The 12939-nt window shown below is 38.4% G+C and overlaps 1 protein-coding gene across 14 annotated transcripts in view; it reads right to left on the reverse strand.

The window, feature by feature from the left end:
- Nucleotides 1-12939, reverse strand: part of TBC1D1 (TBC1 domain family member 1) — a 116088-nt gene that overhangs the window by 49324 nt on the left and 53825 nt on the right. For all 14 annotated transcript variants that reach the window (XM_035555042.2, XM_035555057.2, XM_050710691.1 and 11 more), the window contains 6 exons: nucleotides 10396-10485; nucleotides 7212-7316; nucleotides 6672-6804; nucleotides 5146-5237; nucleotides 3407-3517; nucleotides 857-985 (listed from right to left, as the gene is read on the reverse strand). In XM_035555042.2, the coding sequence (XP_035410935.1) occupies nucleotides 857-985; nucleotides 3407-3517; nucleotides 5146-5237; nucleotides 6672-6804; nucleotides 7212-7316; nucleotides 10396-10485 (660 nt within the window). The remainder of the gene's footprint in view (nucleotides 1-856; nucleotides 986-3406; nucleotides 3518-5145; nucleotides 5238-6671; nucleotides 6805-7211; nucleotides 7317-10395; nucleotides 10486-12939) is intronic.

The following is a 12939-nucleotide window of genomic DNA, read 5'->3' on the forward strand; positions in this document are numbered from 1 at the left end:
CTATAAAAGAATACACAAAACAAGTGATGCGCAATGCAATTGCTCACCACCCATTGACCGATGCCCAGCCAGTCTCCAAGCAATGGCAGCCCTCCCAGCCAACTCCTCCCAGTTTTATTGTTCAGCATGATGCCATTTGGTATGGGACATCCCTTTGGCCAGTTTGGGTCAGCTGTCCTGGTTCTGTCCCCTCCCAGCTCCTGCTGCACGCCCAGTCTGCCCGCTGGCAAGACAGAGCGAGAAGCTGAAAAGTCCTTGGCTCTGTGTAAGCACTGCTCTGCAACAACTAAAACATCAGGGTGTTATCAACATTATTCTCATCCTAAATCCAAAACACAGCACCATACCAGCTTCTAGGAGGAAAATTAACTCTATCCCAGCCAAAACCTGGACGCTAGCATTTAAAAGTTCAGTTGCCTCATTAATCATCAGTTCTTCTGTCATTAATAAATACAGTCTCATTTGGAGTGCTTAGTCAGTTTCCTAATCACTTCCTTCTACATAAAAAGAAGTGAACATTTGTGATTACTTTTATTTTCTAATTCCTAAAGAGAAATAAAACAATGGCAGCTTTTAATAAGTTCTCATGCTCGGCTTCATGTACATTTTTTAAAATGAATATATACACTATTGTTTATCTAGTACTTAGTTCACTTCTTTCAGGACTTGGTATTTTCTTTAGCAAAGCCCTGCTTTGTTTTGTTATCTTGTAACGTGAACATTCAAGTACTTTTTCACTCCGCCTTTAATAACCACTCAGCTACAACCTGAAAGGATAGCAAATGCAGTGTATCTACTATTCAATAAATAAAACAATGAAGCTACATTCAGAGGCAATAAACATGAAGATACTTACACGTGATAAAATACTTTCAAATGATTCTGTCAGAGATCTTTTTGCTTTGTTCTTTAACATATCTAATCTGAATCTTGAGGCACTGCTGGGCACCTCATTTGCAGCATTCTCAGCCGGGGATTGTGAAGTCTGTAAGTGTTTAAAAACGTAAGTGTGAAATACAAAACAGCATGGAGCACAATTTCAGTGAACAATCTGAAGAGCTCTGTAAAATCTATCAATACTTTCTCATGGCGTCCTTGGTTTTTCATGTCTTTCTCTACTTATACTTACATTGAAGTTTACCAAACTATCCTAACGTAAGACCAGAAAATCTCTTCAAATTATACTTGTGGAGTGCCGTAACATGCTTCCAGGAGAACTGCCATTTCAATGGGGATTTATAGCTCTATCAACAAATTTTCTTTAACGCCAGAATACAATTGTGTAAGTTCTAAATGTTTATGTGTAACAGACTGGAGATTTCTAATAGATTTACTTTTCTTCAGGCAAGATATACTTAACAAGAACTCTGAAGAGCCTTCATCACATAAATATGGGGCTAAGCGCCACAAACACATGTAACAGATAATCTAACTCTTCTATATATTTCACCAGTAAAAACGTTTCCACTTTAAAGCTAACAGTCTATTGAGAGTTATGCTTTTTAAATAAGCATTTCAGTCCATTTTTATTGCTTGTGAAGATCGGTGTAGCAAATACAAAAATGATGCTACAATGCAAATACTACCATCCAAACCTAACACCTGCAGTAGAAACCAGAGCACAGTTTTCAGTATTACTTTTGGGGGGTTTCATCTTGAGGCTGTCAGGCACTGTAGCCCTCTCTACCTGGCCCTAATTTCAGAGATCTGAATGCTCAGTGTATGTAACTATCAGTATGTGGACAACTGAACAGCTGTCAGACACTAGCATCACCAAATAGTCCTGTATAGATGTAGTTTTAAAGAAACCTATTTCCAGGACAACAAAATTACAGACTTCGGTATTTTGTTTTCATTTTCATTAATGTTAACCTCAAAGGGCAAATTGGATGTTGCCTGCTACAATGTTCTTATGAAAGACACCAGGGTGTTATGGGTTAATGATTGCTGAGGCAAATAACATTGCCAGAGTACATGTTCAAAGGTATCTGCTGTTACACAGCTCTGGAGATAAATTATCAGAGCAAATATAAAATGTTATGTTAAGACAAATGATGGACTAGGGGCGAGCCAACTGCTCTTACAGCTTTGGCACCTTTGCAAATGTCAGATGAACCAGTTTTGGTTCCAGGAGCTGAGCAAACTGCAGCAGGCCTTAAGAATTTTCAAATCACACTGAAGATACATTAAGATATTATCTTGCTTCATATATCCCTACTTCTAAGCCATTCATAACTAACAACTATTTGATAGTTGGCATTAGATCAAATAAAGGTATCTCAGATATGATGATAAAGAACCTCAGGCAATGTTTCTTCCTGTCAAGTGTTGTGCTTTTTTTCCCCCCCTCTTTTTGTCCTAAAAACATATTTCTGGTGTGATGTGCAAACTAAGTAATCAGAACTAAACATGCAAAGTTTTCTTCCTGATTTCTCAGAAAGGTCAATAATTAACTAGTAAGCCATAAAATAAAAACGGATTAGCAAAATAAATTAGTGGTAAATGAAGACTTGCTTTTATTTCCCCAGTTTCTTCAGAGGCCTAATTACTGCCTATATATTCATTTACTAGTTTATAATACAAATCATCAATAGCTATCATCACAGTGGGATTACCAGGCAGCAGTGGTGGGAGTCAGCCCATATTTTGAAAAGGGTCAAATGATCAGAACTGAAAGTTTTCAGAGAACGACTATTGATCCTCTTTTGAAATACAGATCTCCTCAAGGTGTCTCGAGTCAGTCAGTCACAAACGAAGGCATACAAAATCATGAATCCCTTCTAAAAAATATTAACTCTGCTGTAAAAATAAAGCCAATTAAACAACACTGACACAATCTGATGCAGAATAAATAGTTCAGCTCTTTGGAAAGGGATGACAATCTCTGCTGCTGTTTCTGCAGCAATGCTCCTCAGCTACTCCTCCTTGAGACCAATTCAAGTTGTGGTTTGCACACAAGAAATAGTTTTCAGCTATCAACTAAACATAATGGTTTTTATTGAGGATCAAGTCCAATGTGTTGTCAGAACACTGGCTCATACAGATGGGGATGGCAAATGCCACAGATTAGCTGAGAGCAGTTATATATAAATTCTGTATATATTCTCTGACGTATGTTGAATTGTCATTGCGGTGACAAGAAAGAAACAACCACATTAGTGGCCTACCTAGCCTGCATCCCTGTCTCCAAGGTTTGGAACCAGACTGTACCAGCTATCTCAAAATGTGTGACATATGCCTGTCTTGGCACATGACACTAGCCATAAGGAAAAGCAGAGTTCACTGCTGCCTACAGTTTGAAGTACCAAAATGCCAGTGATGGAAAGCTGCCTTGGAAAGATAAGTATGGAATGGAAGATTATTCCTGGCTCCCTCTTACACGGGCTAAAACTGAATGGTTACTTACCTGTTTTGCTTCCCAAACGTGAACATGGTCCTTCTGTTTTTCTTCATACATGTTTCTCAAAATAGAGATAATCAACTCATTCTCTTTTTGATCATTTCTTGGTCTTAATTTCTTTAATTAAAAACACCACAAACACAGTCATTACACATTCATAAAATGACCAGCAAATACTTCACCCTTTTCATTTTGCCACTGTTACTACGCAATTAGTGTAAGAACAAGTTGAACTTAGATGTTACCCTATCAGTCCACCAGAGGACAGCAGCATCCCAGGCAAAGCACCAACACAGCCAGAGAAAGACTTATATTGGACTTCCTAAGTGACAGACTTTACATGAAAACTAAAGGCCAACCTTAGAGGTATTAAACTGCCACATGCAAATAATGACTTCAAAGTATACTTTTGCCAATTCGCTTTTGAGGAAAAAAAAACAGAAACAAAGAAAATGAGCGTGTAGAATTCATGAAGTACTGTCTTGCTGTCAATGGTGCATGACCCTTCTCCTACAAATCTTTCTCATTAGAAACTTCATTTTTGGGGGAAGTAACATAGATATTTTAAAAATTAGTGCACAAAAATGTATAATCTAAATATAACCACCTCTGCTGCATTCTATTTAGATCTGAAACATTGCACGAGAAAATAATTTTAAAAATTTATTTATGATAGAATTTAATCCCATAAGACATGGTTTTAAGCCTTACTGAGGTAATGCAGAGGATATGGTATGAAGTAGCTAAGGCCAGGGGAGCACCTTAGATTAATTAAAATACCCTTAGACAGTTATCTAAAAATGCAAATCATGGTTACAACATGTGGAGCTGTAAAAATACAATAACTAAAATTTCTGTCACTCCAACTCAAAAGAAAAACTGAAAAGGATATTCAGGAGAGATATACTTTACCCTTGGTTTTACCAAGTTAATTGTTTGCAGACTTCTACCAGAAGCATTATCAGTTACATTCATTTCCTGTAACTACTAGAAGCTTTAGACCATTAAAATGTGTACAGACTACTAAAAAGGCAACAGTGCCAGCTAGCTGCTATATACTAAAAAATTACTTAGGTCATGGAATCACTCCCACAGAGCAATTTCCAAATTTGGTCCTAGATGATAAATCGCCACACGGAAGCAAAGAGGGCGACTGAAATGACTCAAGAGAGGAAGGAAACGTTATTTAAAAAAAAATAAGTCTGAAGTTTCCTAATCTTTACTAATGTGCCAAACCCAATGACATTGCCTTCAATGGTCATCATCTGCCTTAAATCCAACTATGCTTTCCTTCATGCTAACCTGTGTTTCATTCAGGGCATCGAAAGACAAATTTTTTTTTTTTTAGTTAGTTTGACAAGTATTAAGACCCAGGTTAACTTTCAGGCAGGACATTTTACAATTTGGGAATGTTACACTCATTTGTTTCATTCAAAGTAACAGTTGAACATTCTCAAAGTACAAGTTACTGCCTTCACCCACAAAAAGTCTGTATGCAGTCCTCCTCAGAGAGGAAGACTATTTGTTTTCATGGAAAAAAAATATTAGGGGAAGAAAAATGAGTAAAATAAGCCCTTTCCAAGAGCAAAATATATCAAAAAATGATACAGAAATTAAAGCACAAGGTGATTAATAGCCTATGATATAAAGTTAATGAATAATTCACAAAAAAATGTGGAGCTTCACAATAACGTTAGCAAAAAACATTAATTGAGTTAAAACCTTGTAGGAGACATAGAGCTTACCTTAACCTCTTCAAAAACAGAGGCTTGCTCCTGGCTATTTAGTGTTGTTAGATGCTTTTGTAGTTCTAGTTTAGTCTTAAAAGGGGATAGCCCTAACATAAAGAACAAAAAAGAACAAATCATGGGGTCAGATTAGTCAGAATTAATCAACTGCATAAATATGCACAAAATGTAAGCTAAAGCTCATCAGTACCAGTTATTTGAGCTGACCCTTTGCCTTGATTTCATAACAGGGCATCCGAAAAAAGCGTAGGTTAATTTAAAGCTACTGCTGAACTCTCGTCTTTAAAATGAGGGACATGAACTCTTTGCAACAAGCAGATTTACTGAGCACGGACCAGAATTATATTCTTAGCTGATCTAGAAGATTCCATCATCACACAAAATAAAATAAATCCACAATCTACATTACAGCATTTTAGCAGACTACTTTGCTGGTGTTTGATGCAGTAACTGCTTGGACTTTGTTTGTGGTACAAATATATTTTCTATTGATTTCCTCCAGTTTGTATGCCTTGGCCTCTCCTTAAAATAGCAGATCTATTGCATGTTAGCAAGAGGCAAAGGAGAAATTCACTAAAAGATTTACTGACAATCTAAAGCTGACTGCCCTCTCATTCAGATTATTTTTTTCTGCTCTCATCCTGGATTAAGTTGCTTCTCTCTATTTTCTGTGGAAAAACAGCAAACCATCAATGGTATTTTGTACTTAACTTTCTTGGCATCATCTGGCATTTCTCTTTCATCTGATTTGATTAACCGGATGGTACGATTAAAGACATTACGATTCTTTTGCCTTGAAGAACTTTCCCAAAAATTATCACTAACTGAAGGGCAAAACAAAGCAAAAAGTAGTTTTGAAAGTTCTCCAGTTTCATCAAGTTAATACTAGAGAAGTTTTGTTCATTTAAGTGATGTCTGGTGTAATTAAAGCCCAACAACAGCTTGTCACATCACAGATTTAGCTTATTGGAGTAAAACCTAACTGTGAGATTTGCTGAAATGCAAACATTTTTTTTTTGTCTTGAGCATGTTTTCTAGGCCACACCAACAGTTTTAACTACTCCATTTAAATGAGGGAGCACAGATCAACATAAACATGCATACTGAAATCTTGCTGGTTCATGTTTAGAGGCAATGTAATACCACTGTCTAATTGGGATCAATAGGACAGCAGGTCATTGGTATTGCTGCGTATATTGTTAAGAAGTTCAGTATCTACAATTCTCTGTATTTAAATGGCTAACAGAGTCAGGCTAGCTGTAATTCAAGTATATTTAAACAAATATTTTTCAAAAAATAAACTGAAACACAAGAAGGGAGCTTAGATTTTGTTTGAAAATTCTTATTAGCTTCTAGATTACTTTATATTGCAGTCCTCTTAATAGAAGAGACTGGCATTCAAACCTACTTCCCACATCCCAAGTTCTATTTAAGCATTCCTTCCCTTTCAGACCCACATGTAATATTGCCCATCAATAAAATTGTTAAAAAGATATTTGACCAGAAAATTCTTTGAACCTCACCTTCTATCTTTTCACAGAGTTTATGCAAGCTTTGCATAGGACACCCTTCGCAGAGCTGGGGCTGGGCCTTGGAAGTTTGTTGCACAGCAGCTACAGTGAAAGCCTGTTTCAATGTCATCATGATTTCATCAACCTGAAAAGAACAGAGTGCTAAAGAACAGAATTTCACTTATCCATAGAGCTTCTGTTTTCCTTAACACAAAAACAGTCATTCAGAATGACACTGTCATGTGTCTGGGAAGGTGCTTATGTTAAAAAAGAAGAGCTGTTGCTGTGCTGTTTCTTGCACATGCAAGACAACGCTTATCATGAAGTCATATCTCTTCCAGGCCAACCATTTTTATTTTCGTGGTCTAGTAAAAGATATTACTTCTATCTAGAAACCTTTTCTTATGTATGATAAAAAGAAAAAAAAAATCTCCTGTAGTTGTGAGGCACTGGCTTGACCCACAGCACAATAGTGCAGTCCTAGGGCAGAAAACATTCAGCAAAATACAGAGAACTGAACGGAAGATTACATTAGCCCTTTCTTTTACTTACCAATGCTTCATCTGTACACTGAAACACATAGCAAACGAAGTGGAAGCCGCCATTTTCTGAAGACTCTCTGCAGATGAATCCAAAGTGATCCACATGTCTGATTCCCTAGCATAAAAATAGCAGTAATGAAGCAGTCTCATTTACATTAAATGTTTTGTACCTGTATTTTTTTCTATAACAAAAGCATGAAAGGCCCAACAGCACGACATCACATATCTATGGTACAGCTACCTTAAAATCATCTGGCCGTTAAAATAATGATTCTCTTATTGAATTTACTATTTCGTGAATATTTTAAGTTTCATTTTAGCCAGAGTTCGTTTCGTTTTTAAAGAAGAGGTATTATAGATCCATTGGAAAACACAGAGATGAAGAAAGACATATTGAGTGGTATTTTACTCAATATTGGAAACAGCAGGGAAAGCAAGGTCGCTCTTTTTCTTGCCTTTTGCTTAAGTGGTCACACAATTGTTTTAGATTTGTGAGAGCAAATCAAAGCATCTGTGAAAACTGATTTTTTTTCGAATCTCAAGAAAAGCCTGTCTGCTTAAAAATGAAAATGGTTATAATATATTAAAGACCACTCGTGGAAGCATTTATTGCTCCTAAAATGCATGCAAAAGTCAGGCACGATCTACTTGCAACAATAGATAAGCATTACCTCCTAGCAAAACTCTGAATTTATTCAATTGCTGGAATATTTTCTTTTATGAAGAGACTTTCAGATGAGCAGAATTAGGTCATACCTGTGCATGTCTCCTCAGTGCACAATTTGTGGTAAAAACTTATGATGTTGAATTACACCCACAATGGTAGAACCTATGTATACAAATTCAGTTACACTCAGCACCCTTTTGCTACCTTGTAGCTGTCATGGCACAACCATATTAAAGTGAGGCAATAAACTGTTTAAACTTCACTGAAATTTCTAATTTATTGTTAAATCAAAGTCACAATCATGTTTCATAATCTGAAGATGGCTCCAGGACTTCTCCCCCCACTGTTTCCCTGTTAATGCAGCAGGAATCATTGAATATTCTCTTCATCATTTTATCACAAAGAAAAAATAGTAATAACAAAAAAGTATTAAAACAGCATAAAATGAGAACACTTCTATATAACAGAATGGGTGGGTGGCCTAAAAAAGAATATGTAATAGCATCAAGTATCCTGAAGTAACCCAAACAATGTTGTTCTAACAATAAATTGTTTGAAATACTAACAATAAACCTTCAAAGCATGCCAGCTGAATAAAGGAAAATAGTTTGACACATATGGAGATACCCAGTTTCTCAAAGCGTGCCTTCTATACGTAGACAACAAAGGCTTAATTACACAGACAACCATCAGGCACGGTGTATCATGAGAACAAGCAAATCAAAAGGACACTGAAATGATGCGAAGTCTTCAGCTTCTCCACCTCTAGCTCCACTGGGCACCCAGGCTAAAGCATTTTGGGAGGCAGTTCTGTGACGATGCACAAACAGGCTGATACAACCTGCAGACTGTTTTCCTCCATCACCCACATCAGAGACATGCTCAGAACACGCCTGTGCCCCTTCATGGACTCCCCTGTCCATGTTTCTTTTCCTGAAAACCCAACTGCAAGAGTGGAGGGAGCCCACCTGGGATCACAGCCCTACTCTCAGAACTGCAAGGCACCAGGAGTGATCACACACTTAGCTGTTTGTGTAGCTAATGCTGACACTGCCCCAGGATGACGTACTTCTTCCTACCATTTCCAGTATCTGACAGATTGGGCATTCTGGAAGTTAAGTACTGATTCTGATTTCCCCTATAACTTATTTCCAGTGCCTCCAAGAAAAGATTAATTGAAGTTCTTGTACAATCAAGATAAATTTGCAAGCTGGTTCTGGTGAGTCTTCTGAAGTTTGCATACTTGGGGTAAAAGCCCATGGGCCTGAACCCCTACCCCACTACTCTCCCAGCTGACAAGATCTGCCCAGCAACACTTCCTTCAGGCACGAGGGGAGACTCGATCAGAGTCTGCCTCCTACTGCTCTGCAGAGCACGGGAGCCTGCAGGGCAGGGCACAAAGTCTACTCAACTACCTCCTGCCTAAGGGGATGTGGGGATAAAGATTTTTCTGTGATCAAGGAGCTCTCTTCAAAGCTCTTGATCTGACATCATGCAAACTAGCGATGTTTACTCTGCCATTTTCAGAATAAGTACATGCATGTTTAATGATGAAAGCAATCCTCATCAGGTAAAAAAAAATAAATCAATCTCAAAACAAAAAGGGCGAAGAGAATAATAGCAAATCATAATCCCTACATTTAAAAATTGCTAATTAAACCTATTGCATTTTTTCTCTATTTTTCTAGGTTTACCCCAATATTATTTAGACCGGAGCCTGTGATGCACTGAATAGAATTCCACTGTACAAGTAAGCAAGTGCAAAACGGTGCTAGAAAGAGTGGCAAGATTTACATCTCAGTACACTAGGCCTTACTCCCTCCTGAGACCCACAGTACAAACAAGACTGAGCTGGTTTAATTGAAGGTGAACTTTTAGTTAAGCTAGTGGAAACACCCATTCCTCAATAAATGTACATCTATTTACATAACTGCAGTTCGTGTTAATTTCTCAGGGCTTTAAACTAAAACAATCCACAAGAGGTTTTAAAGGAATTAAATGTTCCCTAAGGAATCTATCCTCGTTTAATGAATTAAACTCTAGGAAATGTCTTTATGAACAGCTGCAATGACAGCTGTCTTTTACACACATGCAACTCACAGTCTTGAAAAACATACATCTTTTAGAAGTGTTTTTCAGATAACTCTTGCACATTGTTTATTCCCTTTCATGATCACTCCTTGAAAAATACCCTGATACATTTGCACAACTGTGAATCACGCCTGCTGAAGTTTCAAACCAGAAATGATGAGGTTATTTCTTCTAGCTCGTATCATACGTTCACCAGTCAAGGAAGTGAGCCTTTATCTCAGAAGTTACAATGCAAAGCACGAGGGAAGAATGACGGTTTTACAGAATTACTGATTAACCAGCAACTTGTTTGTCAATAGCAATTACTGAAACCACTTGGGTAAGAATCCATTCGAAAAGCTGGGAGAAAGAAATACATGAACATTCACAAGTGAAGAACATATACATGTATATACATATATTTTTGTCTTAAGAAAAAATGCACTCCCAATCTTACCTGAGAACAAAAGGATATTTCTTTAAAGCTTTTTTCAATTGCTACTTTTTTAGTGTCAGGACTGATAAGGTAAACTTCAGACTGGCCAATCTAAAAAAAACAGAATAACAAGATAACAAGTAACATTACACTTACATTTGTCTCACTGCAAAAATGTTTCCTGGACAAAATCTCAAACAGTCTTCTATCTGTATTTTTAAACCAATTCATGTATTATTACTGGACAAAGAGAGAATAAACAGCATTGGTTTGGTGTTCAGAGCACTGCATGTTACTGAACTGCAATTTAGTTTCACATTTGAGACATGAAGCTGAGAAGGGTTTTACTACATACGTGTAATATTATACCACAAGTAATTAATTTTACACCGAGAAAACATTCACACTCTTTTCTTACTTTCAGCAGGCTTGACACACACTGTATTCCCAAAAGCTACTGTGAAAAGCTACTTACTGAAACTGTCCCAAAATTTAAATTTAAGTGTATTCTCTCTACCCGTACTTTATTAAGATGCTCATAGCATTTAATTTAAAGGCTTTATCTCAAACTATAAGAACAAGCTTACTGGAGTGTATTTTTTAACTTAATTTCATCTGGAGGCCATTTGTACAGCAGTGCCCCAAGAGCTGATGTGAACTTCTGATAGGTGAGGACTGTTTTTAAGGTGAAACTATTGGTTTTGATTTCTCAGCTGGTGGCAACATCTCTGTAACATTTCCGCAGATATGTTTAGATTCCTCGCAGTTCCCAGCACATCTGAAAGCCTGCCAAGGGTAAGTCTTACATTAGATTTTAGGGAAGATGGGCAGAATCTGGATCCATTCAGAGGTTTGACTGAGACAAACTTGCTGGAGCTTCAACCACCACCAAATCCCAACGCACACCCGCCAGAAGATCAGTGTCACCAAGACACCCAGAGCTTCTTAAGGGGTGGGGGGAGAATCCTGTGTGGAAAAGGTTAAGAGTGAGATGTGCCACTTCTCTGCGTCAAAAACAGCCCTGTGCATTCACCTTCCACCTCCTCCTTCACTCCAGCTAGCCACAACCATTTTCCCACTTTGCTCCTACTGCCCCCAGGGCCGCTGTTGTGGGGGTTATTCCTACTCACACCCACTCAGCAGCCTCCCCCTGCTCCCTTCCTAAGAGGCTCGCTCTTAGCTCAGCCCCACGCATGCCTTTCATACTTGGTCACAGGGCAGCAGAAAGCATTTGAAGCCAGCTGAACACGACAAAACCAGCAACCGAAACACCCGAGAGAAAAACCTCAAAAAGAAAAGCAAACAAAAACCTAAGAAATTGGCTAGGAAAGCAGTTCTTCAGGATGAGATTAAAAATCCAGACTGTCTGAACCAGGTCAGCAGCGTCAGCAGATAACTTATCTGAAGTTTTTCAGACCTCATACACCGGCCTCTCCTGCAATCTTGGGGAAAATCCAAATTTCTTCAACTCAGAAAATACAAACTATTTTGCTCCTCTGGATAAGAAGTTACTCTTGAGCATTTCATACACAGCCACACACAAACTGATAAGCAAAGGTGGAAACCTGTGCACGGTGTATGTTGATTCAGAACCTGATGACCACGGGGGCTGCCTGCCCACAACTCGGCTATGCCACGAGGTTGGGGACACCAGAGTCACAAACCACGGTTACTTCACTTCCTTACTGTCAGCTAAGCTCAGCATGGCTGAATGGCAACAGAAAGCAACTGTGGGTATTAAACACTGTATTTCCAGGCAAAAAATACAACCCGAAGTAGAAAGGCAGATCAGCAGAGCTGCAGAATTTGGAAGTGAGCCTATCGGTAGGTGACTGACGTTGCATTCAAGCTGGAGCTGCACGCCTCCCTGAGAGATGCTGGTTTTATATAAAATAAAAAGGTACCTGCTGCAGTACACTGGGTCTGGACTTAAGCGTGTCCATCTCCGGTACATACATATGAATTAATAATGGAATCAGGATTTGTTTAAAGATTAGGCTTTATTACAAAGGGCATTTATATTTTCCATGTGAAATACCTGCTCAGGGGAACAAGGTGAAGATGAAATTATTTCTCTCCACCTTCTTCCATCTCACTCTCTGTTGCCAGCCTGCCACAACCAAACAGAAGTTTTTAACCAGGTATAGCTAACTGTACCGCTCACTGTGTTCCTTTTTTTTAAAAACAAACAAAAAAAAAAAAACAGGTGTAACAATTCAGTGATTCTTGTTAAAGCAGCACAACTCTTTCTCCCCTCCAAAAAAAAAAAAAAAATGCTGTAACCACATCTACTCCACTCTGTTACTGTCTCTAAAAACTCCCAGCCCCGAGAGCAGCTGACGGATCCGAGATTTCCTTATAACAGCCAGCTATTGTCCTGTCAGCTCCAGGTTTTTCTGTAAGATATTATGAAATATAACATGGAGCAAATAACATAAACCTTACTTCAAGTGCAAGGTCCTGTATCTGGGCTGGGGCAACCCCAAGCACAAGCACAGGCTGTGCAGAGGTGGATGGAGAGCAGCCCTGAGAAGGATCTGGGGGTGTTGGCTGATGAGAAGCTCA

The sequence above is a fragment of the Cygnus atratus genome, chromosome 4 (genome assembly GCF_013377495.2).
Source record: "Cygnus atratus isolate AKBS03 ecotype Queensland, Australia chromosome 4, CAtr_DNAZoo_HiC_assembly, whole genome shotgun sequence".
In the NCBI taxonomy this organism is placed as follows: Eukaryota; Metazoa; Chordata; class Aves; order Anseriformes; family Anatidae; genus Cygnus; species Cygnus atratus.